Below are 2,712 nucleotides of genomic sequence, written 5' to 3' on the forward strand. Positions count from 1 at the left end.
CATAAGACTTACTGAGCACAAACGAGCTACTAAGAAACAAGACAAAACTAATCACATTGCCGAACATCACCGAATCACAAAGCACAACATTGACTGGGACTCGGCAAAATGCATCACTTACAGTACTGACTAAACATATACTTTTTGAAAGTACTTATTTATTTATCACCTTATTTATAATACTTATTTAGTACTTTTTGAAGTACTTTTTCAGCTACAAGAACATCGAGAAACCGTAACAACATACACTACACAATCAGAAGGTATAGAGTATACTAAGAAAGAGATATGGCGAGTAACTAGAACTCAACACAATTTCCCAGTAGATTTGTCGTTTAGGACTAATAAAGGTATTTTATAATGTATTTTGCCTTATTATTTTTCTTTTTATTTTCTACAATAGATTTTCATAATAGAATGGTCAATGATTTATTACTAAATAGCAGAAATTACATGACCTACTGTACACGAAGAATGCTGTTGTGATGAAGACGCAGTTATTTTAGAATGTGGATGACTATCTTTATAAAACATTAAAGTACTTCTATGTTTGATGTTTGAATTCAAGTTTTTTAACTTGTTATTTTGCATTGCATCTGCATCATTGTAAATGAAACTTTGTAATTTCATCTTGTTTGTCAAATCTGTATATGTTTAACAATAAAGTTGTTTTTTAACTCATTTTTTAATAGAAAACTTGGAAAGTTTTTGCTGTGCAAATTTGCATGTTTAATTAGTAACCAGGACCATCACTCATTTTGTGCTGGAAAGCTATACAGTTGTTGCAAGGTTTTTATGTGCTACTCTCTGTGTGTCATTCATACACAAATATTTCATGGCAAAAGAGAACAAACTAAAGGGTGGGCCAAGAACTCATTGTGCTGCCATCAACTGCACACAAAGCAAACGAACTCGTCCTGATTTAATTTATTTTCGGTTTCCAAAGGATATGGAGAGGTAAGGGTACTTTTTGTTTGCAAGTCTTAAGGATGTTTTATTTAATAATGCATGGGCAATAAAGTTTTTAAGCATTTCTTTGTATTTTAGATCAAATGAATGGGTAAACAATTGTCGTCGTGAAGATCTTTTGCGCAAAAGTGCAGAATATCTTTACAAGAATTGTAAACTGTGTGCAGATCATTTTGAGGACTGCATAATCACCAGCATGGAAAAAAAGAGATTAAATCCTCAGAGTAAGCCAACTCTATTCAAAATTCCCAATCCTCCATCCCAAATTGGGAAAAAACGAAGGGCACCATCAGGTAAATAAGTAATTTTTCGCATTTTATTTTCTAATAGGTTTCAAGTAATTTTAAATAAAACAATGAAACACTATTTTTACAAAAAATGAGGAAAAGAATTCTTAAAAAGTATTCACATAATTCACTTGGCAAGCTACATAGAATGAAGTAGATAAAGAAACAGGGAGAACTGAATGATTACAAAAAAAATTTGATTACAGCAAAGAAATCTCGACTTGAAGAAATAGCCAATGTTACAAGTTAGTTGGTGACATGCAATACTATGTACATAAAGTCCTTCTCATTAGTTGTTGCATGGTAACGCCTTGTTTGATTCGGTTGTGCAAATTTAGAATCTCTTGTGTTTTTTTTTTAAATGTAGTTGACTGCAATCAATGGTTAATCACAAACATTAAACAGTTATACTATAAAACGTTCCATTTGCTGTGATTACAATAAGCGGATTGTGTTTTGATTTATGTTTTTAAATTTCTTGGTAGAGATTTGTACGGAAAAAAGTAACTTCCAATTACGTTCACATTGACAAAGACACCATTGCCTTACTGAGTTTAAGGTGTCCCTGATTGTGATAGTTTCATCATAATTGGTGAAAGTAAACCATTGCACTTAATTTGTTTTAAATGAAGTTTATAAAGATGAAACTTTAGTTTGATAGTAGTCTTTTCTATACCTTGTTATAGCTACCTTGTTGCTGTGACAAATTTTTTGTGATTTTGTTGTTTTGTTGGGTAATCATAATTTTTAGAATCTGTGAATAATAAGCTTTCTCCTAAGATGTAGCTACTTTGCTACTATTATGATAAATGTTTTTGTTTCGACAATAATTTGTAAAAGAAAACACCCTTATTTGGCGTGCATCAAATGATATATAGATTTTTGACGATTAACTTCATAGAGTTGGATGTTTTAAAACATTGATACAAGTAAATTTTAACAAGGATGAGTACAATTTCTGAAAATTTTCTTCCAGCGTATTTTTAATTTTTATAATTTTCATCTATGTTAAGGCTAATAATCAAGGAAAGTTGCTTTGTTGACATACGGCGTTTAAGTTTATGATGTTATATGTAATTTAAACGCTTTAATGATTGGATATTAAAACTGTGCAAGCATTCTATTTTAATCTTTTTATTTCAACGAGTGAGAAAAACGAAGATTTGATAAATATGTACTTATGATTGTAGAATTTCCTAAGTTCGATATTCACCTTGGATAGTACAGAATTTATAGAGTTGCCTTCAACGAATGAAAAGTTACTTCATGGTTAAATGAAAAGTGCTATGCAAGTTGTAACAAGAATGCAGAAGAATTGGTGGAAAATTAGAAGTCTATCCTTAACCAATGACAAGCATTTCTAGAGAGGGAACACATATTTTCATCAATATTGCCACCAACAATTAACCGAAAGAGAAACAAGCAGAAGAAGTGGTTATCTCCTACTTCACAAGCA

The 2,712-nt window shown here is 31.0% G+C and overlaps 1 protein-coding gene across 2 annotated transcripts; it reads left to right on the forward strand.

Annotated features, from left to right (window-relative positions):
* Positions 1-242: 242 nt before the first annotated feature.
* Positions 243-1,517, forward strand: LOC124434398 (52 kDa repressor of the inhibitor of the protein kinase-like). 2 transcript variants are annotated; one of them, XR_006944764.1, is made up of 3 exons: positions 243-350; positions 417-957; positions 1,048-1,517. XR_006944764.1 is itself a non-coding variant. In XM_046984290.1 (2 exons), the coding sequence occupies exons 1-2, from the start codon at positions 836-838 to the stop codon at positions 1,268-1,270; spliced, it is 345 nt and encodes a 114-aa protein (XP_046840246.1). In that variant the 5' UTR covers positions 359-835; the 3' UTR covers positions 1,271-1,517. The 2 variants fall into 2 exon arrangements, 1 of the variants encoding a protein (XP_046840246.1); XM_046984290.1 differs by lacking the exon at positions 243-350 and having other exon boundaries at positions 359-957.
* Positions 1,518-2,712: the final 1,195 nt, after the last annotated feature.

Source organism: Xenia sp. Carnegie-2017, unplaced genomic scaffold (genome assembly GCF_021976095.1).
Source record: "Xenia sp. Carnegie-2017 unplaced genomic scaffold, XeniaSp_v1 HiC_scaffold_14, whole genome shotgun sequence".
NCBI lineage: Eukaryota > Metazoa > Cnidaria > Anthozoa > Malacalcyonacea > Xeniidae > Xenia > Xenia sp. Carnegie-2017.